Source organism: Lepisosteus platostomus, chromosome 3, assembly GCF_059453375.1.
Source record: "Lepisosteus platostomus isolate fLepPlt1 chromosome 3, fLepPlt1.hap1, whole genome shotgun sequence".
Lineage (NCBI taxonomy): Eukaryota > Metazoa > Chordata > Actinopteri > Semionotiformes > Lepisosteidae > Lepisosteus > Lepisosteus platostomus.
In genome coordinates, this window is record NC_142613.1 from 23,413,409 (window position 1) to 23,438,516 (window position 25,108).

Consider the following 25,108-nt stretch of genomic DNA (forward strand, 5'->3'; position numbering starts at 1 on the left):
CAGCGTGATCAAGGGTGAGAAAAACAGTGTTGAGAGAACCATTAGGGAACTGTCTTCATAATATAGTATGCTTTGAGGAACATTGTACAGTATGTGAAATTGTTCACTAAAGTCTGAAAGGATGAGGCTGTGCAGACCAAGCACTTAGCCTTGACTCACAGAAGCTTAGCAGACTAACAATATGAGAAAAATGTTTAATTGTTAGAATAGACAGCCTGTCATAGAATGAATAGCTTTTGTGACACAAAAATGGTGTGTGTTAGCAACTGCATCTGCTTTAGAATGATGAGAATTGTCACTGTGTGGATTCCCCCTCTGCAGGGTGAATAAAGCTGGCTCCGATGATCTCCCTTTCTCAAGTCTTTGATTTCTGGGTTGGATTCTAAGAAAGTCCAAAACAAGTTTTTACAATTTCAGGAAAACTGACAATGAAGGAGTGAGACAGATCTCAAGTAGAGCAGGACAAAAAACTAAGAAATCGGTTGAGCATGCATAGCAACTGTTCAGAGATATTCTGCCTGACACATAGAACTGATTCATCCCAAGGGTAAGCAATTTAAAGCCTAGAAAGAAGCGACCTAATGATTTAATGAGTTACTAAAAATATAAGCAGGAAAGTGCTTATAATGTGTTCAAAAAAGTACAGGATCCTGATAAAGAAAGTGAATACAAGTGAACTGCCAGTGCTAATATTACAGTAGCTGATAATTATCAGCTTCACCTGTGAAACTGATCTGTTGTGAAGTGAGGCTTCTGGCACATAACAATAGCTATGTGTCATCCAGGGTAGCTAGAGTTGATAAATAACACTGGCTGCTCTGTCACTTGGCATTTAGATCATGGAGCGGGCTCTGTTTCACATGGAGAACTCATACAACATTCCTCACATCAGAGGTACCGGCTTCATCTGTAAGACCAACCTGCCCTCCAACACAGCCTTTCGGGGCTTCGGCGGACCTCAGGGCATGATGGTGGCGGAGAGCTGGATAAGTGATGTGGCAATGAAGTGTGGCCTGCCAGCCAACCAGGTATGAGGGCAGAGAGTGAGACAAAGTCTCTAGAGTACTGTGATCTGAGTGCGGGTCCTAGATGTGACTTGAAAACAACAGCAGTCTCTGTACTCAGGGCCTCAAACAGAGCACCCCAATCCTAACAAAGCACAGAAACCAGCCACAACACGTCATCATACAGTATGGTTGCATATTCAGACAACAACAAAACCAGTCCTTCTGTGCTCTCTTCTCATGTTGATTAGCCTTTGTGCTCTAGGTTTTTCACTTTGATGAATAGGTAAGCTTTCGTTACAGTAAAAGGTAGAATCTGAAAGCAGAAAAAGTAATGTTTTATACTATAATAAGGCTACATTTTACACTGTTTATGTCATGTGTTCTGGAGTGCGGGGAGAAAGCAGTAATGTTTCAAACTGACAACCCTCATGCTTAAAGAAAGTATGTAATGCTGCACAAGTCACAAGATAGGGATGGATTTGTATATTATTATACCACATTCACGTGGGTGCACTTTTACTTATTTTTCACATCGCATTTCTGCCAGTATTGGTGACTTCAGTGACCCATGATTCAGTATTCACTGATTCAGTATCATATTGTATTCTGTAGTCCTGACTATGTAGTTTTTACATCAGATGAAATTAATAAATAAGTATGAGCAGTGTCATACCAGAAGTGATGCTTCAATGTTAATTACACAACATCAATAACTTGAAATATTGCTTTGTGTAGTGCAGTTGTGTTTATAATTGTAATATTAGTTATAGACAATTAGTAGCAGATAGCAGTATTAATAGTAGAAACAAAAGCAGCTGTACTTGAGGTAGCAGTTGTTTTAATAATCGATAAAATAAAAAATACATTTATTTTTGACTGTCCTTCAGGTGCGCAGAATAAACATGTATAAAGAAGGAGATGTGACACCATTCAGTCAGAAGCTGGAGCAGTTCACCATACAGCAGTGCTGGGAAGAGTGTATGGAGACTTCTAGATATCAGCAACGAAGGAAAGAGCTGGAGGAATTTAACAGGTAAAGCTGGCTCGTTATTTTTTTTGTTCTGTAGTCAGTTTACCAATAGAAAAACCTTGTGGAGTACACTGCCCACAACAGTTTGATGAGAACAAGTGACTGCACATCCAAATCTACTGTATATACTGTAGGACTCTCTGAAAACCATTCTTCTGTGCTACATGGTCTTTCAAAATATACATTTAAAGTTGTTCAAAGCAAGGTACACAAGTCAATGTCTGCATATAAATATAAATAATTTAGTAATGGGATAATGATGAAGATATGTTTATAAGTGAAGTTCAGATAAAAGATTTTTAAGATAATTTGTCTGAGACATGAAAGATGAAGGATTCACGTACTTTCAAGCAGGACTGTAGATCATGTTCGTGCCACAGCGCCTTGTCAGGCCAGACACAATCTTGGTTTCTATTGCTTTAACCAAACAGTGAGTACATGACTCCCTCCCTGGATGCTATACCAGTCCATCAATACCAAAACCTACAACTAACCTCAGAATATGCAGTGATTCAGATTGTTGGAAGATACATTTCCTTTAAATATCAGCTCACCTAAAACTCTGTGGCTCTAAAATTGAAATCCAAAGCGATGTTACAATGGTCTGAATTGTCTTTGCAGACAGAATCGTTGGAGGAAAAGAGGAATTGCCATTATTCCCACCAAATTTGGAATCAGTTTTACAGTCACATTTCTGAACCAGGTCTGTGTTCTTTTATTTCAACAAATCATTTTAAGAAAACATTTATGCATTGTATGTTTTTTATTTATCGGGATCAAATGTAAACCCTTCCTTCAGTGTTGTATCTGCACTGGAATATAGCTGTGAATTTGATGAATGCAGTGCTTTTTGAAAAAAAAATAATCTTCATACTCTTGTTAATAGAGGTGTGTTGTCCACAGGCTGGGGCCCTGATTCATGTCTACACAGATGGCTCTGTCCTGCTCACTCATGGCGGAACGGAGATGGGACAGGGCTTGCATACCAAGATGGTCCAGGTAAGAATCTTTAACCGGACAAGTCCAATCTGGCCTTCACCCTTTATCTTGGTGTGTGTACATTTCTTATTCAGTAGATATCTTGGAAAATTGATTTTCCTTTCCATTTCAAGAAATGCACACAAAACTAGGAAGGACCTCCAGTGGACAGAAGTGAACCCACACATTAAAATGTGAGAAGAAAAGAGTTCAAATCACATCTGTACACATCATAAAAGCAGTCAAACTTTCAGCTACATATTTGGTGCTACATAATTCCATAACTGAAGGCATTCAGGGTCACCATGTATAAATACGCTGGGGAAACGTTCCGAGGTCAAATTCTTCCAGCACGGGGGTACCTTTAAAGCGGAGACGACGGCACCGAAATTTTTTGGCGCGCCTTCTCTTTAAAGCCCTGGCCAAATATGAAGACAGTACGTACAGTTATAATTCAAACGGAATTAAAAACTACACATCCCAGTTACCATGGTGGTGCTTGTGATCATTGAGTTTAACCAACGAAACAGGGCGAAAAATCAGTCACATGACTTTGGTGCAGAGTTTCGAAAGCTTAACCTATCAGCAACAAAGCGAAATTTACACGATAGGCTACCTCAAACTGTCAGTTACACGACTGTGTATGTCGCTTAAGCCACTCCTATTTGGCATTTTAGTTATGGAGGCGAGAAGACGCCCCCCCCCCCCCTCTGGGTGTCTGATTTGCCGCCATGTTTAACCGTCTGTGTCCGAATCGCAGTAGCTACGCGTACGAAATAAAGTTCATCCCAGCTACAAAACATATATATTTTTGTGGTAAGAGGGCGCAAAACATCAGTATTTACTGCTATTAATTACTGTACGATTTATAGTTGAAATCTGAGCCTAGATATAAAGTTAGATATAAAGTTAAAATCTCGACAAAGCAATGTAGGAAATACAGAGAAAAGAAATCCTTTCTGACATCTAAAATCAGTTTCGATCAAGGTCTCTAAAACGAACAAGAAAAAGAGGATTTTCGGAGGGCAATTACGCTGTGTTTATATAGGATAAGTGATCTATGAGCAATCTAACTTCTTGTTCGTTTAAAACAGTGAAATGTCAGCTGCAAAAGATCGCACCAGAAACAGCACTCTCTCTGCCTGTCATAGACGTTCAGGAAAGGCTGAATGAAGTCATGTCAAGAACAATAATTCGGTGATCAATAATAACAGTTGTAGGACAAGAAACAAAAGATAATGAAAACTTCTTTAGGCTAAAACTCAAGTTCATTCTACAAATTAAGGCAAATGAAAATTCAGGATGTTAAAGTGCTAGAGGTGTAAAAAATACAAAAATGCACATGAGTAAAAAGTTTTAGAAATGGAGCAGGTGTTGCTTTGAAATAAGCAAACAGAAAAAAAGCCATGACTAAAGTGCAGAAGAGGGATGCAGGAACACTTGCTTAGATATACAAAACAAAATGCAAACATCTTCATCATGTACATCAATTTCCCTTCACGATCAATAAAGTCTTATCTATAAACATGAAACAGAGTTTGGAATCAGAAAATTAGCATGCATAAAAAACAGCAATTCTGTCAATAAGCCCTAAATGAATTAATAGCAACCATGGTTTCATGGAGGGCTTCTCAGATAGTTGGGCATTCAGGTAGATTGCCAGGTGAAAGGATTTGTAAACATACTTTGTTAAAGCAAGTCAGTTTTTTCTGCAACACATAAAAGACATTTTTCCAAGAAAGTTTAGCCTTTGTCACTAATGAAACCACTAAATAAAGACATAAATATAGAAATCTTAAGATTTTTTTATTTAATGTTGGTAGCAGGATGAACTGTCAGAGTGTATATTTTGTCGCAGAGTTGCTGCAAGATGTTAACAGTGAAAAAAGGTATTTAGAAATGAGTTATTTCAAGAAGAAAATGTTCAGAATAATTGCAAATCTAGCAGGATAGAGAAAGCACAGAAAACAGGCAGTTAGATTGATCAGATTAGTATGAAAAGTTATTTAGCAAAGGGAATGAGAAGAGTGACAAACTAGTATGCTTTAGATCTTTTTATCTGGACCAGGGAAAACTGATCATGTTTCTCTATAACAATAATAAAAAACTTTATTTTATATATCACCTTTAAAAGTGGCATCTCAAAGCAATACAGTAGATATAAAAACAGATAAAAGGACCACAGATTACAAAGTAAATACATATAAGAAAGACAAGCAGTTAGAGGTGCTACCAAAATTAGAAAATGAAGCAGATACAGACACTAAGTCTTCTGAAAAGAAAGGTTCTGAGGTTAGATTTAAATGCACTCAGGTTACGTGACTGATATCACTGGGAATACAAATTGAGAGCTCTGGGGTGCAGCTAGAGAAGACCCTGTCACCCACAGAATGTAGATGTTCTTGAGGACAGCTAGAAGACCAGAGTCAGACGGACAAAGGTGAGGAGTAGACAGATAATAAGCCATATACTGTAGGTACTGAATGAGGATGAGGATTTTGAAGTTGACTCGAAACCTGATAGGTAACCAATGCAAGGACTTGAAAACAGGTGTAATGCATCCCTGATAGGATTCTCGCTGTCATATTCTGAACATATTGAAGATTGCTCAGTGTGGATTTAATTTCCCCAGTGAACAGGATGTGCATTTATTAATTCTAGAAAAAAAAGCCTTTCTTGATTTCTCTAGTTCTTAGTTTCTCTAGTTCCCTTTAAAATAAACTATTATTCCACAATGCAGAGTATTACATGGACAGTATTTACACATGATATTTGTGATTTAAAGAAATGAACACAAGCAGCTTTTCGAGATTTAAGTGTTGGCTGAGTTATTGCAGGATAAAAAACTAGAGATGTTGGTAAGAAGATAATTTTGGGATAGCTGAGGAATACACTGATAACAAGAACACTTCCTAATGGGGTTAGGCATACTTTTGATGATGATGATGAAGTTAACAGACTGTATGTTTACATAGATACTGAAATGAGGATTGTATTTTAGATTTTGTGTAGTTGCTAGCATTGAACTGTGTGTTGGATGCACATGAATTGAAGGAATGGGCAAACATAGCTGATGCGGATCTACAGAGCCAGCATATTAAGATGTTTATAATTAGAGGCAATTTGTTTAAATAACTAGGTATGGATACCAATGTGCAAGAGAGGTGGAAAGGCTGTTTCCTTAAGCCAGCACTATAAAATATTTTATTCTCAGTGAGATGCTGCCGTTTCATAGTGGGTTTCTAACACTGTGTATAGTTCCATCCACACAGTGCCTTTACTTCCATCCATTTCTAATCTCTTTATCCAGTACAGAGGATTTGGAGCCTATCCCAGTAAGCAACGGACACAAGGCAGAATACACCCTGGACATAGCGCCAGTCCATCACAGGACAGACAGACACAAACACACACACACCAGGGCCAGTTTTCCCATAAACTTACCAGTATGTTTTGGAGTGCGAGAGGGAGTCATACCACACATATGGAGAAAAAACATGTAACCCAGAGAGAACATGCAAACCCCACACACACAGGATGGCAGGAATTGAACCTAGGACCCCAGTGCTCCAAGATAGCAAAGCTAACCACTTTGCCACCATTATAAATGGATGGATATCTTAGTTATCTTTCTAGTTCACAGGTTTGCATGCAAAATTTAATTTTGAAAGCCACTGAGACATCAGGTACTACTGTTGTATTTATGAAAAAGAAACAAAACAAAAAGCATACTAACAACTGTGCCATCCTACTCTTTAGTTAATACAATTTATTATTTATAAACAGTTAACATTGTTAGCAAAATATTTTGAATTATATTTAACCCTATTTTTTCTTTAGTTTTGTATTTAACTTATTATATGATAGTCAGATTTAATGTATATTTGAACAATGAAAATATATTTTTACAAGATGCGGGGGAAAGTGCAACAAATTATTACAGTGCTAAATTTAATATTGATTGCTAATAGTTTATGCTAACACCTAACTTTCTTAATTAGATGTATTTAAAACAGTGAACTAAGTGTAACATACCATTCAGAAATACAATCGAGAATAGTTTTGTGGTGTTTGTATGGATGAAACGTTTCTAAAATGTATAACGTAACAAAATTAAAGACGATTAAAATCTGTAATCTTTCCACTTGTAATGTCATTAGACAGAACAAGAAGTTTCTGCTTTGTCTAAGGATGGTATCAAAAAGTAGTCTAAGTGGTGAGAAAGCTGTGCTTAATGATAATTAAGTGACTTAAAAGTAAAAAGAGATGGTTCATATTGCTTGATTAATTTTAAAAACTAAGTTATAAATGCAGACGCAATCACTGCCATAAGCGCTCCAGGCAGTAGAACGTTCGTTCTGTACTGCTGCGCTCCGCGCCTCCTCCCTCTCTCGGTGCCGCGCCCCTCTCTGACGGAGCGCAGTGGGCGGTACGCTATTTTCAGAGCCTCTGATTGGGAAAAAAAGACCTGCTGATCAGTTTCACACACCAGGAAGAGAAAAGAATGGGATTTTTTCTCTTCGAAACGTGTGTTGTCTTTATGAAATTCGTGTATTTTAAACGTTTAATTAAGAAGTAAAAACCTTACAGCGTACACAAAGATTCTGAGCTGATCACGAGGAAGAAAAATCACCCATTTTTCGCGCATAAAAAGTGGTTTTTAACTCTCGAAACCTGTTTTTATATGTTTTAAAGTCGTGCAATGTCTAAGTTAAGCAGGAACACATCATTATATCTCATTATTTATTTATTTTTTTAAAATTTTAAAAATCGTTTGCCCAGCCTAGTATAAATGCACTGCTCAATTTGTAATATTTCCCTCCCTTCAGGACAAAATTAGCTTTTCCCTCTCTTCCCCACTACTAAGTATAGTTGTAACCCACAGGAATTAATAAACTTGTAAGTGTAACATGCTTTATAAAGTGAAACTGGTACAGGGACGTTACTCCTCATAATTCTCAAAAGCATTTAACTTGCCTGTAGGAGGCCCATATTTATAAAACTTCTTCCTTTAATTGAAGTCTGTCTAAATACTTTGTATAACACAAAGTGAAGTAAGTCACTTAATTTTGTATTGACTAATCTTTCTAAATACTTGTTTCATAATGATGATTGTAATGTGAATTAATGTGTTGCTAAAATACCAGATTTCTCAGTAACTATGAGTCAATCAGTCTAAATTGTGTTCCAATCTGACCTATAAAACCAGAATTTTAATTCAGATTCTCTGGGCTTCAACCTAAAATGTGTATTTGGGATAAAATTTCCAGTTGTATAGCCGCCTTGAAAAGTGTTCTGAAAGTTGTCTAAAGAAAACAATTGAAGCAGTTGGTGTACTATTAATTTTTTATTTTATACGATAGAGACTATCGTGGTTATTTCCAGGAATAGATCAGTAGTGGACTCTTCCTTTAGAATTATCATGTTGTCAGAAGAAAATATAATACTCCAATGCATGATCTTCTGAGATGGTTAACAAATATTTCAAAAGTCCATGCTTTATTATTCACTTCTTAATTCTGTTTCTGCATGATTTCCAGGTGAATTAATAATTTAATACAATGTAATCATATGGCTTTTTTTCCTGATCTAACCATTCATTTTTGTATATATATGTATTATTTAGGCCTTTATTAACATTAGGACTGCTGTGATGATGGTGTTAAGGGGGATAATTTAGAATGTCCTCTACATAAAGATTTGTATTTGTCTTTCTTTCTTCACTTAATAGCCAAGGCATCCCAAGTGTTCACAATCTGAACTTCCAGTACCTTCAACTTCTTTAACTTTAAATGTGTCTTTTTCTCTTTGTTCAGGTAGCCAGTAAAGCCCTGGGCATTCCCTCTTCCAAGATACATATCAGTGAAACCAGCACCAACACTGTTCCCAACACTAGTCCCACAGCTGCCTCTGTCAGCTCAGACCTCAATGGGATGGCCATCTATGTAAGGAGCCTGAATTCCTCTCTTTCCTTTCAGACAGCAATGTGAAAAAAATTCACATTCTACACATGTGAAAAAACAAAGTTATTTCTAAGGTGCAAATTTCAGAAAATGTGGGCTGATGTGGGCTGGAGGTAATTCCACAGCCTTGAAGTGTATTGTAGGGCAAGTATGAAACAGGTTGGAAATTCAGAGAGAAAAAAATGGGTTCATAGTGTGAGCTAATGAAGCTAAGAAGCTTCACCGGTGGTTTCTTTTAAGCCTTTTTGGGCCCATTTAAAGGGAGCTGACAATTCCTTGTTCAATATAAATTCAGTCTTGTCAGAGTTCTTGTCAAACGTTTTGTTCCATCACTTTTTTAGCATCGTGTGAAATGCCTGGTGATGTTTTTGATTAATGTCAGATTTCCTGCTATCATCAGAATAGATATGAAGGCTGACACTATAGTTAGGAAGAATCTGATCCAATAGTAGCAGAACGTGACTAAAAACATAACCTTGCTGAGCATGAAATAGCAGCTTGTTGAGGAGTAGCCATGACATGTTTTCCATTATTCAGATAGGATTATATCTACAGTCTATGCTTCTGTAATCCTATGTTTTATGAGATTTTAATTATATGACAGCTTGGAGGTGTGACCCACACATACACAATATTTCCCTTGTTGACAAAGAAAATTCAAGTATCAACTTGCTCTACAGGAAAAATGTATTATTTTTTTATAGTAGGACAAAAAGGAAAATACAATACAAATCTTGGCCCCTGTAAAGAAAATACTGATACTCAAAGGACATAACAGCAAAAGCTTGCCAGGCTAGTGTCATCTGTGCGTGCCAGGCAGTTACAATTGTTCTTGGAAGGTAAAATGTCTGAAATTAAAGTAGGTGGGACATGTAGATAGGTGGTGAGGACTAGATCTAATTTAAGATCCTTTCATTTTACTTGATGATCTTTAAATGTGATCTTCCTCTTAGACTGCATGCCAGAAGCTGCTGAAGCGCTTGGAGCCATATAAGGCCAAAAATCCTAAGGGCTGCTGGGAGAACTGGGTAAGGGCCTTCATTTGCTAACACACTGAGAAACATAAACAGTTAAATAGCTGTTGATTGATGATTTTCAAATGTGCTGCTGGAAATCTTAACAGAAAGCCTTCTAAACATATTGTATGTTCATCCCTTTTGGAGTAATGCGAAGATGCTGGAAAGTTTTTACTGCATTAGTGGACAATTCACTTGTTTTTTTCAATGTGATAGTAATTCATTAATCTGAGGATCCTATCCACCCATTTCATGGAGGAAACTCAATAAAATTCAATAAAATGGGGAGCTCTCTGTGTAACTCTCACAACCTTTCATGTAAGAAGAGTCTCGTGTTGTAACTCCTGTTCAGCCTCTGGCTGAATTAAGCTGTTTTGAATGGTAATTGTAAATCAGGTAAGAGGCTAGTGTAAAACTGTGCACCTCAAACTGCAGGTGCAGTGATTTTATTTTGTTGTCTTTTTTTGTTTCAAAAATGATTTTTAAAAATGTAGTAACTAATATAGGATCTTTAGGGAATATATTTGACACCTATAGGAAGCATATATATTACATTTTAGTTCAGGTGGGTAGCTGCATCAGCATGCGTAGGCTGCAAAGGAACAAGTAATAGGTTTATTTCATGCTGAAAAAAAGAAGAAAGGAACACAATGTTTCGGCCGTGGAGCCTTCTTCAGGTGTGAGAGAGACAGGGCAGTAGGCAAAGGTAAAGTAGTGGGAGAACAAAGGTTGGGTGGAGGAGTGAGAGGCGGGAGCAGGGGACAGAAAGAGGCCGATCAAGAGGTGTGAAGTCAGAATGGGTGAAGAGAGGTGTGAAATGAAACTTCCAATGAATGGAGAAAATTTAAAAGAACAGTAGTCTGTCGTTAAGAGAAGGGAGAATGTGTGATCCTAGCTGCAGAATAATTTTGGTTTCTGTGGTCTTTCTGATGTATGAGTTCGGAAAACCGTCTTTGAGAACACAGACAGAGAGATTAGAGTGGTCATGGCCGTCAGGGTGCCCCCACCTCTCACTCATCCTCCCAACCTTTGTTCTCCTGCTACTTTACCTTTGCCTACTGCCCTGTCTCTCTCACACCTGAAGAAGGCTCCACGGCCGAAACGTTGTGTTCTCTTTCTTCTTTTTTTCAGCATGGAATAAACCTATTACTTGTTCCTATATATTACATTACTGGAAAACACAGTATCCAGTTTAAACATCTTTAATCTTGGTGGAATGTCCATCATTGTTTACCAGGCTAAAATGACTTTCATACTTTTCCCATTGTATTATGTTCTTAAAACTCCCAACTCTTTAGACATGTAGCGTGAATAGTAGTTTGTTGTTTACTTAAAGAAATAGCTTAATGGAGTTCTTGGATATTTAAGCTCTTTAGCAATCTTATGAAGCATATGGTCTGAAGAAAATCCTCCTCTTTATTGTAACTTTATGTTCTTTACAGTGTGTTTGCTTTCCATGGTTTGAATATATCAAGGTTTGACATAACTTCCCTTTTCTTTTTTTCTTATGATTTTATTGTGATTTCAATGTGTTTTAATACTCTTGTTTTATATCATGCTATAGTTAATTGAAAATGCAAAAAGCAAAAATGCTCAGTATATTACCAAAGAGACCATAGATAATGAAACATTCAATGCAAGGCCTTATCTGATTTTTTAAATGTGTTTCATGGGATTCTCTTTGTCAGGTGAGAGATGCCTATTTTGACAGGGTGAGCTTATCAGCCACAGGGTTCTATAAGTAAGTCCATTGGTTAGTGTGATCCAGCTAATTATAATTAAATTCTTCATTACTTTTTAAAAAATGTTTCTCTGAGTGCTAGTTGTTAAAATATGTAAAAATGTGTTGCATTAAGAATCACTGACACTTTATTTACATTTATTTGTATTTAAATTATTTCAACCTTAGAACAAACCTTTCACCCTTTTAAATTGCAGATGTGTTTACACCAAGGGTGCAAGCAATAATGTTTATTCCATTTATTCATATGTTGTTAATGCACAAGTATTTTGTCATTTATCCAAATAAAAGAATACATTTTGCAAAATGTTTTTTATACATGCACAAAACATTTAAATAAAATGTACAACCGTATAAAATGTTTAGAAAAACAATAATTATACAATGGTTGTGAACTTCTCTTTGCTAGACCATTGCACAATTGTGCCAACAATCTTGCCATATTATTTCAGGCTAGGAAGAATTATCATCAGTACAGAGAAAAACTAGAACAGTGAGAAGATTCATCCTTATTTATAGAATTATCAAGTCTCAGTTTAAAATCATGCTCTGACCTGTTCCTTTTCATTTAATTACAAAGAGACAGAGATGATACAAGATTCAAGTCATAATATGGATGGCAAGAGGCGATGCATTATGTAACAGATCGCTGTAAAACCGTTTACTTGACATGAACTTTTAACACTCTCTTTACAAAATGTACCACTTTTGAAACAATGCAAGAGCTGATAACAATATAGATATTTACTCACGACCCACAATCAGGCATAATGATCACATATGTAGTTCAGGTGGGTAGCTGCATCAGCGTGCATAGGCTGCAAAGGAACAAGTAATAGGTTTATTTCATGCTGAAAAAAAGAAGAAAGAAAACACAACATTTCAGCCGTGGAGCCTTCTTCAGGTGTGAGCCCAGGTTCAGGTTTGCTCACACCTGATGAAGGCTCCACGGCCGAAACGTTGTGTTTTCTTTCTTCTTTATAATGATCACATATTATTGTTTTAAAAATGTCTTTAAAAGGATTTTTATGTTTTATTGGGGTTTGTTTTTTACTGTTATTTCTTTAGGATCCCTGATATTGCCTATGATTTTGAAAAAAATGAAGGAAAACCATTTCATTACTTCAGCTATGGGGTGGCATGCTCTGAGGTTGAAATTGACTGCCTGACAGGTGACCACAAGGTAATTTAATTTTACAAGAGCAGGTTTTATATTTACTGTATACTGTATGTGGTAAATGTAGGGAACTTTTTCTGAATTGTTTCATGAAATTGTAAATTTCCTGCACAGAGATGGCTAAATACCTGAATTTTTTTATCAACTGAAAAATGAATACAATTTTGTCTGAATTAATCTGCAACATAGTGTGAAATATTACAAAGGAATGCTTTAAACATATTAAACTATAAGAATGCACAGCCATTAATGAAAATTCTCTTCAGTCTTAAGAATGATAGAACCAAGAAATGCATATTTCGAATAATGTGACAGTAAAATGGACATACTGATACTTTTCTACACCTAATACATCTAAAAAGAATGAGAAGTGATGAACAATTAGGGGAATACTTTAACATTCATTTAATGACTTGACTTTTTCCCTCCTAGAACCTTAGAACCTACATTGTTATGGATGTTGGCTTAAGTCTTAACCCTGCTATTGATATTGGTCAGGTATGTTAATATTAATTATTTGCTTTTGATAACTGCAGATTTATTTGGATGTTTAGAGACAGCCTTTAAGACCTTTGATTTAGACCTAAAATGTTTTCGTACACCTTTGTGTTCTATGATACAATTTAAAAACAAGGCTAATTTAAATTCTAATCTAATCATTTTTCTTATAGTTCTGTGTCATTCAGAAAGTTCATAGTAAAATAAGGGTGTTGAGTTAAAGTAGTGTTCAGAAAATCATTTTATGTACTGCTGTATTGACCAGTAATTTCATGTTAACTCATAAATCAGCCTGATTGTTTTGTTCCAGGCTTCAAATTGTAAAATTATTGAAATGCTCTTAGAAAAGTTTGAAGACATACAACAAAATATGAGGCATCATAGACACAGAACAGCCTATGCCATTTTCTTTTGGAAAAGAAGACTTTGGGAAAATTTATACTTGATGTTATGTAGTGTTAGAAAAAAGCAAATGTTAGATACAGTAGATACCTTATTAATCCCGTAATGGAAATTGCAGTGCGACAGCAGCCAGGCACAATCAGCACAGCACAGTACAACAATATAATACAATTAATGCAGTCAGTAAGAAATACAATAAATAATGGAGAAGAAAAAATTGCATACAATACAAAATATACAAAATAAACCAGAATGTACAGTGCACAAAGAAAATGTTTTGCACATTATAGATATATTGCACAATCCAAAAGCATATTACACAGTTATAAATACAGTGGTGTGAAAAAGTGTTTGCCCCCTTCCTGATTTCTTATTTTTTTGCATGTTTGTCACACTGAAATGTTTCAGATCATCAAACAAATTGAAATATTAGACAAAGATAACACAAGTAAACACAAAATGCAGTTTTTAAATGAAGGTTTTTATTATTAAAGGAAAAAAAATCCAAACCTACATGGCCCTGTGTGAAAACGTGATTGCCCCCTAAACTTAATAACTAGTTGGGCCACCCTTAGCAGCAACAACTGCAATCAAGCGTTTGCGATAACTGGCAATGAGTCTTTTACAGCACTGTGGAGGAATTTTGGCCCACTCATCTTTGCAGAATTGTTGTAATTTAGCCACATTGGAGGGTTTTCGAGCCTTAACCGCTTTTTTAAGGTCATGCCACAACATCTCAATCGGATTCAGGTCAGGACTTTAACTAGGCTACTCCAAAGTCTTCATTTTGTTTTTCTTAAGCCATTCAGAGGTGGACTTGCTGGTGTGTTTTGGATCATTGTCCTGGTGCAGAACCCAAGTGTGCTTCAGCTTGAGGTCACGAATAGATGGCCGGACATTCTCCTTCAGGATTTTTTGGTAGACAGCAGAATTCATGGTTCCATTTACCACAGCAAGTCTTTCAGGTCCTGAAGCAGCAAAACAGCCCCAGACCATCACACTACCACCACCATATTTTACTGTTGGTATGATGTTCCTTTTCTGAAATGCTGTGTTACTTTTACGCCAGATGTAATGGGACACACACCTTCCAAAAAGTTCAACTTTTGTCTCGTCAGTCCACAGAGTATTTTCCCAAAAGTCTTGGGGATCATCAAGATGTTTTCTGGCAAAACTGAGAAGAGCCTTTATGTTCTTTTTGCTCAGCAGTGGTTTTCGTCTTGGAACTCTGCCATGCAGGCCATTTTTGCCCAGTCTCTTTCTTATGGTGGAGTCATGAACACTGACCTTAACTGAGGCAAGTGAAGCCTGGAGTTCTTCGGATGTTGTTGTGGGGTTTTTTGTGACCTCTTGGATGAGTCGTCGCTGCGCTCTTGGGGTAATTTTGGTCGGCCAGCCACTCCTGGGAAGGTTCACCACTGTTCCATGTTTTCGCCATTTGTGGATAATGGCTCTCACTGTGGTTCGCTGGAGTCCCAAAGCTTTAGAAATGGCTTTATAACCTTTTCCAGACTGATAAATCTCAATTACTCTGTTTCTCATTTGTTCCTGAATTTCTTTGGATCGCAGCATGATGTCTAGCTTTTGAGGATCTTTTGGTCTACTTCACTTTGTCAGGCAGGTCCTATTTAAGTGATTTCTTGATTGAGAACAGGTGTGGCAGTAATCAAGCCTGGGTGTGGCTAGAGAAATTGAACTCAGCTTTCCAAAGATGTGATAAACCACAGTTGATTTATGTTTAAACAGGGGGGGGCAATCACTTTTTCACACAGGGCCATGTAGGTTTGGATTTTTTTTCCCCTTAATAATAAAAACCTTCATTTAAAAACTGCTTTTTGTGTTTACTTGTGTTATCTTTGTCTAATATTTCAATTTGTTTGATGATCTGAAACATTTCAGTGTGACAAACATGCAAAAAAATAAGAAATCGGGACGGGGGCAAACACTTTTTCACACCACTGTACAGTATATATTACACAGTTATAGATATATTGCCCAGTCCACTTCTACATATTGCACACCAGTTGTAAACAAAACACCAGTTGTAAACAGAGGATTCAGATTTAGTCCCAAAACAGATCAAAGTTGCCCCCGCCCAGACACACAATAGCTGAGCTATAAAGTCTTAAGCAGTAAATGTTGCCTTAGAGAAAAGGATTTTGAAAGTTGGTAAACTACATCCCTCTGTTCTTAGGTGGAAGGTGCATTCATGCAAGGGGTGGGCCTGTTCACTATGGAGGAGCTACGCTACTCTCCTGAAGGCTTCTTGTACACCAGAGGTCCTGGCACGTACAAGATTCCCGGATTCGGTGACATCCCCACGGAGCTCAGTGTGTCGCTCCTTCGAGATGCTCCCAATGCCAAGGCCATCTTCTCTTCCAAGGTAAAAGTGGGCTGAAGTGCTGGCCTGGTTACAGATTGCTCCCTTACTGCCGAACAACTGCTCAATGTTAGCTTAACAAGTGTCTTAACCTGTACTGTTTTCTACTAAGATGTGTTTATTCACAATTAAAACTAGTGAGACCACTAATTATAGCTGGTTACAGTACAACAACCAATTTTTAGTCTCCTTGCCTTTGTACTGAATCTTTAAGTCTATAAATAGTTATATTTGTTGAAAATATGTAATGTGGTGACCATTATTGGCTGGAATTAGCCTATTCAGCCAATTACTGATTACAAATCCACAAGGAGAGTTTCCGCCCTGTTTCCACGGAAGAGAATTCCCAGTCAGATGTCCACCTAGGCTTTACATATAACAAGATAAAAATATTTTTTCTTGAAGTGTAAATCCTTTTTTGATCTGTTTTTTTATTTTCATTTTTTTTGCCACAATGTGGTTGACATCACCACCTTTAGATTTAGAAGTTAAATCACATTGGGAATGAACTGATAAAATCTGTTTAGACTGTTTTAACATGAGACTGACAGCAAATGTGTGTAGCCTGCATTGTCTCAACTGCAATCTTGCTGCTTATTATTATAGAACTGAAGTATGAGGTCCATTAAAGAAAGTCACCAACTATTCCCTCTTATTCAACTAATAATATGATAGGATCCTGACTACACATTTTAAAATACAGTCAGGTTTAAAGCTTGATGAGCAACTTACATTGAATACATTATATCCCCAAATACTGATAAAGTTCTCAAAGGGCTCTGATAGCGTTGATGTAATTGAATTTGCCTGTATTATTTTGGTAGCAGTTTATATTTCTCTGCAGGCAGGGAACACAGCCGCAGATCAGCAGCTAGCAGCTCAGATTTCAGAAACTGAAAAACTTTCACCCGGGCTCAGCCGTGCTGATACTTGGGGACTTCAATCACATTGACGTAGACAGTTTTTGTTAAGGTTTAAACATCAGATACAGTACATGTTGCCACCAAGTATGATAAAATACTATGTTACAGTACTATCCCTGATGCATTTCATGCTGTGACACGCCCACACCCCCCTTGGTCAGTAATCACAAATCAGTCTTCCTCATGACTAAATATTGCCAAAATTCAAATCCACCAAACCTTTAAGTAAGACCATAAAACATTGGTCCTTCTCAGCAGTAGCTATGTTAAGTGAGTGTTTAGATCTGGACTGTTTTTAGAGAGACAGGTAGTGACTTAGATTAATATACTGACATGGTTACTTCCTACAGAACATTAATTGTTCTAAAAATGCATGCATTTAATCTAAGACAGTGACTGTTTTTTGTAACTACAAGCCATGGTTTAGCTGGGAGGCTAGGATATCACACAGGAGTAAAAACGTTTATCAAGGTGGAGATGGAAAACAGTACAAAATTGCATGATTTTGAGCGGGCTGTAAGGAGGAGTAAGACTAATTAAAAGGATAAGCTAAAGAACAGGCAACATGCCAACGATAGTCAAGGGCTGTGGCAGGGTTTCCAGGTGATCACAGGCTATAATTATTATAATAATTGCGTACACTTATATAGCGCTTTTTTGGACACTCCACTCAAAGCTCTTTACAGGCAACGGGAACTCCCCTCCACCACCACCAATGTGCAGCATCCACCTGGATGATGCAACGGCAGCCATAGTGTGCCAGTACGCTCACCAAACATCAGCTATTAGTGGGGAGGAGAACAGAGTGGTGAAGCCAATTTTTAGATGGGGATTATTAGGAGGCCATGATTGGTAAGGGCCAATAGGAAATTTGGCCAGGACATCGGGGTTACACCCCTACTCTTTTCGAGAAACGCCCTGGGATTTTTATTGACCACAGAGAGTCAGGACCTCGGTTTTACATCTCATCAGAAGCACAGCACCTTTTTACAGTATAGTGTCCTCATCACTATACTGGGGCATTAGGATCCAAATAGGCAGCAGGGTGAGCGCCCCCTGCTGGCCCCACTAACACCTCTTCCATCAGCAACCTTAGTTTTTCCCAGAAGGTCTCCCATCCAGGTACTGACCAGGCTCACACATGCTGAGCTTCAGTGGGTTGCCAGTTATGAGTTGCATGATATGGCCACTGGCAAAAGGCTAAAAGGTCAAACACACAGTCTATAACAATCACCCCAAGCTTCCTTATAGCATTAATGAATTTTATTGTAGATTTAACAGATAGGTAACCAACAGAGTCTGCCTGTACTAGTAGAGCCCCTGAACCCTTTGTGATTGAGGACCACAAGGTCATAAACCTACTATTCAGACAACATAGCAGGAAGGCAGTGGGGCCTCTTAAGCACTGTGCCTACCATTTTAATAAGGGTCACTTAAGAAGTGTAAAGTTTCTGCATGTTTTAAGTCTGCAGTGATTATACAGAAGCCATTAGGCACCTCAACATCTTGGTTAATGCAAGTACCAAATGGGACAGAATAAATTCCTTTTTTTTATTTTAAACTTTGAGTGTAAGATTAACACATTGAATGTGACCTATGTGTAAAATTGTTGTTTCTGTTGGGTTTTTTTTTATTTGGGCTGCACAGGTGAAGTCCAGTCAGTTTTGCTGACATGACAATAAAGTACTGAATCCTTGAATCTTTGCAGGCCGTTGGGGAGCCCCCACTCTTCCTCGCTGCCTCTGTGTTTTATGCCATTAAAGATGCCATTGCAGCAGCAAGGGCTGAGTCCGGTTTCACTGGGCCCTTCAGACTGGACAGCCCAGCAACTCCAGAGAGAATCCGTAACGCCTGCGTCGACACCATCACCAAACTGGTGTGTACCAGTGACCGCACTTTCCTTTCTCTGGGCTAGCTGTTACAATTAGCTCCAGAACTACTTAATGCTCATTCAAAAGGTTGATTATATTTAAAAATGAAGTGGCAACTAGATAGATAGATACTTTATTGATCCCGTGAGGGAAATTGCAGTGCAACAGCAGCTTAACACAGACAACACAGCCACAGTGTAACGAATGATATAATAATAGTACAATACATACAATACAATCAGTACAGTGAGGGGTGCACTAAAAGAGTTACTCACAGTCCGGACACACAAAGAACAAACTAGAACAGAACAATACACAGAAAAATCGTATCACACATATGAATATAAATACAGATGTAAATATAGATATAGATATAAATATAGATATAAATGTATTGCACAGGTCCCTGGCATATATTGCACAAAAAACGGTTGTAAACGGGAAAAGAAAATAAAGAGAACAGATCTAGCAGTAGATGTGTTGATGCGTTCAGTCCAGAAACAGGTCTCTGTCAATGTTGCCTCTGCCCAGACGCAAGGTGGATGTGTTGTACAGTCTTATGGCAGAAGGCAAGAATGACCTCCTGTAGCGCTCCCTGTCACACCGTGGATGAATCAGTCTATTGCTGAACGTGCTCTTCATTTCTGCAAGCCTGTCATAGAGGGGATGGGAGATGTTGTCCATGATGGCCTCTAGTTTGGACACCATTCTCCTCTCAGCCACTACCTCCAAGGGGTCCAGGTCAGACCCAATGACAGAGCTTGCTCTCCTGATGAGCTTGTTCAGCCTTTTAGAATCCACTGCTCTAATCCCAGGGCATACCACTGCGTAGAAAATGGCGCTTGTTTCCACCGACTGATAGAACATATGAAGTATCTTACTACATACATTGAAGGACCTGAGCCTCCTCAAGAAGTAAAGTCGGCTCTGTCCCTTCTTATAGATGGCCTCGATGTTCTTAGACCATTCCAGTCTATCGTCGATGTGCACTCCCAAGTACTTGTACGAGTCCACCATCTCCACGCCACTCCCATGGATGTAGACAGGAGTAGGTTTGACCTTTTTCCTCCTGAAATCTACCACCAGTTCCTTTGTCTTTGTTACATTCAGTTCCAAGTGGTTCACCCCACACCACTCCACAAAGCTGCTGACCAGTCCTCTGTACTCCTCCTCCTGCTCACCCTTGATACATCCCACAATTGCAGAGTCATCTGAGAACTTCTGCAGGTGGCATGACAGGTGGCATGAAAAGATATGCAACAGCATTTTTTTTTCTGTTGTAAAAGAGTAACTTAAGTATTGTCACGGCCGTCGGTTCTGACAAATGCGTAGTGAAAGACCCTGTGTGAGACGGTATAATCCGGAAGTGACTGGAGTAGGACATCAGGAAAGACACAGCAGGAACGGGTCAGGTAGAAACACACGGGGTTTTGACGGGCGTGATCTGGTGCAGGGGGGGGGAGTGCCGGGCTACCGAGTCCAAAAGGAAGTCCAATAGAGGAAATCAGGGTGCAGTTCAAGGTCCAGGTGCTGGGAGATCCATCCAAGACAAACACAGGGAACAGGGACCTAGGAATACAGATAGCTAAAACCTTGACGGGACAAGGCGCTCTGAGCCCCGGACTCAGTAGTTCAGGACACCATGATGAAGCCTGTGCCCATTGGTAGGCAGGCTTCCGGGTGTCCGTCTTCCACGGTGGAACCCCAAGCTACGGAGATGCCGGGCTTAAATAGGGAAAAGGGGATAAGACACAGCTGGGACAAATAAAACTGGGAACACAACAAAAAAGGTAGGAGCGCCCTCTAGAGGAGGGATGACAACCGTGACAGGTATATTCTCACTTGCATCCAAAACGTAACGTATAGGGAACTCACGCAGAAAAGTAGTGAGAACCTCTATTTTCTTCATTGCAGATCCCCTCAACACTTTCAAAATAGCTATTCCTTAAAGCTGATGTTCCTTGGTTTTTATATACAGTGCCTTGCAAAAGTATTCAGATCTTTTATTCCCTGGTTTTCACATTCAATTGCTTTAAATCTTACAGTCATAACAGTTTGAAGTACCAAATATTTGTTATATACACAATATATTCCACACATTCCACACAGCAGAAAAACAAAAAGAATTAAATGAATAATATGAAAGAAAACTGAAATGATCATAAATATTTAAACCTTTGCCACGGCAAAACTAAATTTATTTAAGTGCACAAAAGTACCATAAATGGCCGCATAATTGGTTGAGCGGCCTCTGTTTCCAACAAAGACTATTCAGATTCTAGTAAAGATTCAAACATTAAGACCAAGGAAGTCTCAAAACTCAGGGATAAAGGTTTATAAAAGTACAAATCAAATCATATACAAACATTTTAATGACCCTTAATTTCTTTGAGGGCAGTACTGTTATGCAATGGTTAGCATTGCTGCTTAGCACCCATGGGGTCCTGGGTTCAATTCCTGGGGTGCTATCTGCATGGAGTTTGTATGTTCTCCCCTTGTTCCTGTGGGTTTCCTCCAGGTGCTCCGGTTTCATCCCACATTTCAAATCATACTGGTATATTAAGTGGTTTCTGGGAAAATTGGCCCTAGGTGTGAGTGCATGTGTTTGTATCTATGTGTGCCCTGCGATGGACTGGTGTCCTGTCCAGAGTGTGTCCTTTGTGCCCATTGCTTGCCAGGATAGACTCCAACTCCCCTGCAACCTTGTATTGCATAAAGTAGTTACACAAATGGAAGGACGGATAGAATACTCTTGAGAATGGTGAAGGCAATCATTAAGAAGTGAAAGACACCTCAACATTACCCAGATTAGGTTGTTCCTCCAAACTGAGCAGCTACCATGAGGCTCAAGGTGAGAGTTACAGAGTTAAGTGGCTGAAATGGGAGAAAATGTTCAGTGGTCAACAATGGGGATTTTATGGAACGGAATTAAAAAAAAACATCTCAAATCCCACATGATGTTTGCAGCAAACCCCTATGTGAAATTGCAATCATGTGGCAAAACCATTTTCCAAAACAAGACAAAACTGGAAGTTTCTAGTCTGAATGTAAAGTCCTACAACTGACAACAAACCTAGCATAGCGCATAGTGGTACTGTAGTTTGCCTTCTCATCAGCAGGGTCTGATAAACTTGTCCAGAAAGATGGAAAAATAGATGAAGTAAAGCACTGGCGAATCATTGGGGAAAGCTTCTTTGAGACCTAAAACTGGGATAGAACATCACTTCCCCTGGAGTGGTTAAAACCAGGAAAGTGAATATCCTTGAGTGGCCCAGTTCAAACACCTCATTGGAATTCTATTGAACATTTGTTGAAAGACTTGAAAACTGTTGTCCATAATAAATCACCAAGCAACATGAGACAGCTTTAGCACATTTGTCACAGAGAACGGAGAACAAACTGGACAAATCTGGTATTGTCCAGTTTGGAAAGACTTACCCAGAAAGACTTGTAGCTGTAATTGGTGTCAAAGATGCCTCTACCAACTATTGAATTCTCAGGTCTGAATACTTATTCAGTCAACAAATTAAATTTTTTTCTCTTTAGTGATTGCTGACTTTTATTGTAACTTATCTTTACCCTAATTGTCCTCAGCTGAACATTCAGGTTTTGAATAATTGTATTCAGTTTAAAAAAGTGTGTACAAATAATTTTACAGTTTTGCAGTATGAGACACCATAGGAAGGGTCTGAATGCAAGACGCTGTATAATCTGTTTCAGGGGATGGATGTTATGCTGCCTGAAATTTACTTCCTGATATAGAGTCATCTCTGTTTTTCTAAATCAAAATGATTATCTAAATTCTTTTGAAATGCTTTAGCTATATAAGATATTCAGACAAAAATGAGCAACTAATATGTAATGCTAATGCAGTAAGGTCCTAACCTATATTTCCCAGTTCCCGTGTCCCTAGTCAAAATGCTGTTTCATAGCGTTCACTCAGAATGTGTCCTATACCCCACAGTTTCAATGCATGCAGTGCTTGCTGACTGCAGTTTGAACCATTTTTGGGACAGGGCACAATTGTTTGAGCACTGCTGAAGTAGAACAGAATTTGGGAGTCTGGGAAGTTTCAGGAACAGCTCCGTCAGTTCTTTTCTCAGCACAGCTACTTGAACTTACATTCTTTGACAAGAAGATAGCTGAAGAACACAGATGCATTCTTGTTTTACTTCTCCATGACTTTGTGGTAAGTGTACTGGTGACTTGGCTTAAGTAAAAAATAGGTATTCTTAACTGTCAAGTGCACTATGGGAAAATAATTGGCAAGATTGAATTCTGATGTAGGGATTGGTCTTCATTGGCTCTACAAATATGTGTCCCTAAATTGCAGCGCATCATGTCTCATTTTCATCTCATTTACACCTGCTTTGTTTCTTCAGTGTCCCCCAGCAGAACCAGGAACCTTCACTCCCTGGGCAGTGGAAGTGTGAAGAGCAACTTGTTCACCACTCTCATCAAGAAGCAAAGTGCCTGTGGCCCATTACATTGTTCAGAGAAGATCTGTTCTGTAACCTGATTACAGAAATATCCCAGTATCCCATCACACAAAACAGCAATAAAGTACACCCTGTTTAACTTACACTAAGATGACTGCTCCTTTTCAGATGTGCCACACACTTCATCTCCCTTTCTGAAATCAACACTAATCTAAACTAATAAGCAGTTACTCTCAAATGGTACATTTGACAAATCATTATGCTTAATATTATGAATCAAATATAATGTTGTACTTATTTTATGCAATTAAATTGTAAGACACTTTGTCCTGAACTGTGAAATCCACATGCTAATTATTCTTAAACATTGATGATACATTGTAATGTTAAATATATGTATTAGAAATGTATTTCTTAACAATATTAGTAACAAAGATTATTTTAAAGGATCGATTTATTAGATTTGTTCAATCGCAACTGCATAAAGTCATCGGTGCTGCCTCTTTTAGAAATCACTGTGCAATAAAACAGGCTGCAGTAGAAAGATTTTATGACATGTCTACAAAGAATTCAAATGTAACAATCTGAGTTAAATTAAAATTAATAAAATAATAAAGAATGAAATGGCTAGAAGTGATGATCACATTTGCATAAATGGCTGTGGAATCAGTAGAGAATGGATAGATGCAAGTTAGAAATAGTCATAACCATAGGGTAAATTCACCCACAAAACAATCAGATCAATGTATGAAAGTAGGTATGTAAATAAAGAAAAATAACGGGAGAAATAAAGACCTAGAGTGGAGAAATGAGTAACATACAGTGTATGAATTAAAAAAATAAAAGTGAGGTATAAAGTAAAGCAGGCATTAGAAATGCTAATAGAGCCAGAAAAGATTAATCCTTTTCACAACTATCACAAATTGGTAATAAAGGATTTTGTATTGAAGTTAAAAAGGTAATTTGGTGCTAAAGGTTTTACATTTAGACAGCACTGTATTGAATCCCATATTTCTCCTAATAGAAGAAGTAGGAAAATGAGAAATATGAATCATACGAGATTCAGGCAGATTCACTTGAAATAGCATAAAAAAAGGAATTGCAGGATACTATTAACATCCATCCATTTTCAGACTGCTCCAAACGGGATACTTGCTGGACAGGAGTCCAGGCCATCTCAGGGCACACACAGACACAAATACACACACACAATTACACCAGGGCCTGTTTTTCCAGAAACCAACCTACCAGTATGTCTTTGGATTGTAGGAGGAAACCAGAACTCCTGGAAAAAACCCACACAATTACACTTAGGGCACCCCAGAAGCTGAACCCCACTGTTCAACTGTCCCAGTGTCCCAGTATCCCATCACACAAAACAGCAATACTAACCACTGTACCACCAGGCTGCCCTACTATAAATAAATTTAAAAAGCTTAAAGAAACTGCAAAATCTGCAAAAAAAAAAAACCATGAAATTTAGTAATATTACAAAATTATTACTGATGTTTTATTTCCTTTTGGCCATTACCCAGATTGATGTAAATTATAATGCTATTTAATATAATGCCTTTCATTGGTTTAATTACGAAAACATAATGAAAATACAATTATATCATAACTTTAGCCACAATTTTGTAGTAAAGTTAATCACAATAAAGACAATCTGAAAAGTTCTATTTA

The 25,108-nt window shown here is 38.0% G+C and overlaps 1 protein-coding gene across 6 annotated transcripts in view; it reads left to right on the top strand.

Annotated features, from left to right (window-relative positions):
* The window catches only part of xdh (xanthine dehydrogenase), a 60,615-nt gene extending 36,566 nt beyond the window's left edge, over positions 1-24,049 (top strand). For 5 of the 6 annotated variants that reach the window (XM_088624984.1, XM_088624982.1, XM_088624983.1 and 2 more), the window contains 12 exons: positions 837-1,028; positions 1,895-2,040; positions 2,659-2,740; positions 2,941-3,036; positions 8,832-8,960; positions 9,932-10,006; positions 11,683-11,735; positions 12,804-12,918; positions 13,345-13,410; positions 16,007-16,195; positions 18,824-18,991; positions 23,369-24,049. In XM_088624984.1, the coding sequence (XP_088481110.1) occupies positions 837-1,028; positions 1,895-2,040; positions 2,659-2,740; positions 2,941-3,036; positions 8,832-8,960; positions 9,932-10,006; positions 11,683-11,735; positions 12,804-12,918; positions 13,345-13,410; positions 16,007-16,195; positions 18,824-18,991; positions 23,369-23,419 (1,362 nt within the window). In that variant the 3' untranslated portion in view covers positions 23,420-24,049. Of the gene's footprint in view, positions 1-836; positions 1,029-1,894; positions 2,041-2,658; positions 2,741-2,940; positions 3,037-3,149; positions 3,210-8,831; positions 8,961-9,931; positions 10,007-11,682; positions 11,736-12,803; positions 12,919-13,344; positions 13,411-16,006; positions 16,196-18,823; positions 18,992-23,368 lie in introns of those variants that run through there. The other variant, XM_088624988.1, reaches the window with a different exon arrangement.
* The last annotated feature ends 1,059 nt before the right edge of the window (positions 24,050-25,108 follow it).